This window comes from Echinops telfairi, unplaced genomic scaffold (assembly GCF_000313985.2).
Source record: "Echinops telfairi isolate 266 unplaced genomic scaffold, ASM31398v2 ScPeMD7_2;HRSCAF=8, whole genome shotgun sequence".
NCBI lineage: Eukaryota > Metazoa > Chordata > Mammalia > Afrosoricida > Tenrecidae > Echinops > Echinops telfairi.
The window spans coordinates 35,751,749-35,753,515 of record NW_022103898.1 but is presented as its reverse complement, the minus strand read 5'-3'; the positions used below and the strand labels follow the sequence as shown (position 1 = coordinate 35,753,515).

Genomic DNA, 1,767 nt, shown 5'->3' with positions numbered 1-1,767 from the left:
ACAACCGCCATATTATAGTAACATACCATGTGTGCCTCGAGGATATTTAACATAGAGAAAATGGTAGGACTCATTATTTATTTTTAAAATTTTGATTCAATATACCTGCAATTTCAGTAGCAAGTTGGGCTGCTTTCTGCTCAAACAAGTCTTTCATTTGCTTAATATTAAAAATTTCCATTTGGGCTTCTTCTAATTGTTGTTCCAATGACTGTAGTTCTACAAAACAGTGTGGCAGTCATTCAAATACAATGTTATTTACATTAATTAAGTTCTAATTATTTATAGTCATTACAGTAGTTATAACAACCAATACGAATGCGTCTTATAACCAGTTACCAAAAAAGTACAGCATTTTCATATCGCAAAAGTTGGGCATGACGGACTCATTTAAGGTATAAGTCATAGTTTGCCAACACTTTAAACAAATTAAAGGGCAGTTTAAAATTTCCCATACTAACTTGTAAATATCTGCTTAAAGTTATTTTGATTTCACATTTGAGATATTTTTCTATATCTGGCCAAAAAGGAATGCTTTCCAATTCTCTGAAAAAAATTAGTTTGGAAGTGTGATGAAATTACAAATAGCTTAATAATGATTGAGACCTTGAAATAAAATAATCAACTCAAAAAAGGAAAAAGATTTCAGAGTGAAATTAAATGTAATAAGTAACTTCAAAACATAACTTTAAGCATTCTTCCAGTAAAATAGTGCACAGAAGCAAGCTCCCATATTCTATTTCTAGGCAAGAGGAGTATCACTACTTAAAAATGACTTATTCTTACATTAAACAACCATAATAACTTAATACACTAGACGCTTATTTCTAACTTCAAAATATAATACACTAAAGAACAGTAAAATTTTAGTTGACTGCTTAAATTATAAAGTCTACAGGTAACTTAGAACTTATAATACGACCATTATGTTTACTCATTTGGAACCATAAAAATATAACCACATTAAAAAAATAATGTAGAAGGTATCAAAAAAAGAGGAAAGAATTATATATATACATATTTGCTTTAAATACTTACCTGCTGATGAATCAGCCACCAATCCATCAGGTTTGGACTCCTCAAAGGAAAGAGATAAAAACAAACAGATTAAAAGAAAGAGAATACTGCTATGATTGTCAGTGTTATAAATCTCTGAGAGTCAGTGTGTCGAGTCAGCAGTAAGAATTTAGTGAAAGTAAGAGTCAAGCCAGCTCGCATTCTTCCAGACCGCTGAGGTACTATACCCAGGCAGACTGATAGTGAACTACCTGCAATTTACTGGTTCTGAGACAGGATTAAGGGTATAAAATTAATATGGGTGTTAGAGTGATGACATTTAAAATCTATAAAATCAGTAATAAATACAGAATATAAATTATAAAATATAGATTCTTATCAGTACAAAAAGATTCTATCTTACAATATTTGAAAAGGTTCATATGTCATCAAATAAGCACTAAAATGAATTTTGCAAGTGCACATTTTTGATTCAAGATTTTAAGTCAACTTTAAAAGAAACAAAAAAATTTTTTTAACATACTTCATGTTTATAATTCATCATATATATTAGAAATAAAATAGTATGCCATTTTGGCATTATTCTCATTTAAAGAATTATACATACTTGAAATCTGTTAATAAGGCATCATACCTGATTTTTTATTTTCTTATATAATTGAATTAAATATATTAATGGCTAAGAATCATCAAAATTTAAAATACATGTTCCCCCAAAGGTAAGTTTCCTTCCAAAATAATTTATACATT

At 28.7% G+C, this 1,767-nt stretch overlaps 1 protein-coding gene across 1 annotated transcript in view; it reads right to left on the bottom strand.

Moving 5' to 3' along the window:
- EEA1 (early endosome antigen 1) overlaps nucleotides 1-1,767 on the bottom strand; it is a 142,656-nt gene that overhangs the window by 102,352 nt on the left and 38,537 nt on the right. The window contains exons 6-7 of the mRNA XM_045291423.1: nucleotides 1,039-1,078; nucleotides 86-219 (exon numbers count right to left, since the gene is read on the bottom strand). Coding sequence (XP_045147358.1) covers nucleotides 86-219; nucleotides 1,039-1,078 — 174 coding nt within the window. The remainder of the gene's footprint in view (nucleotides 1-85; nucleotides 220-1,038; nucleotides 1,079-1,767) is intronic.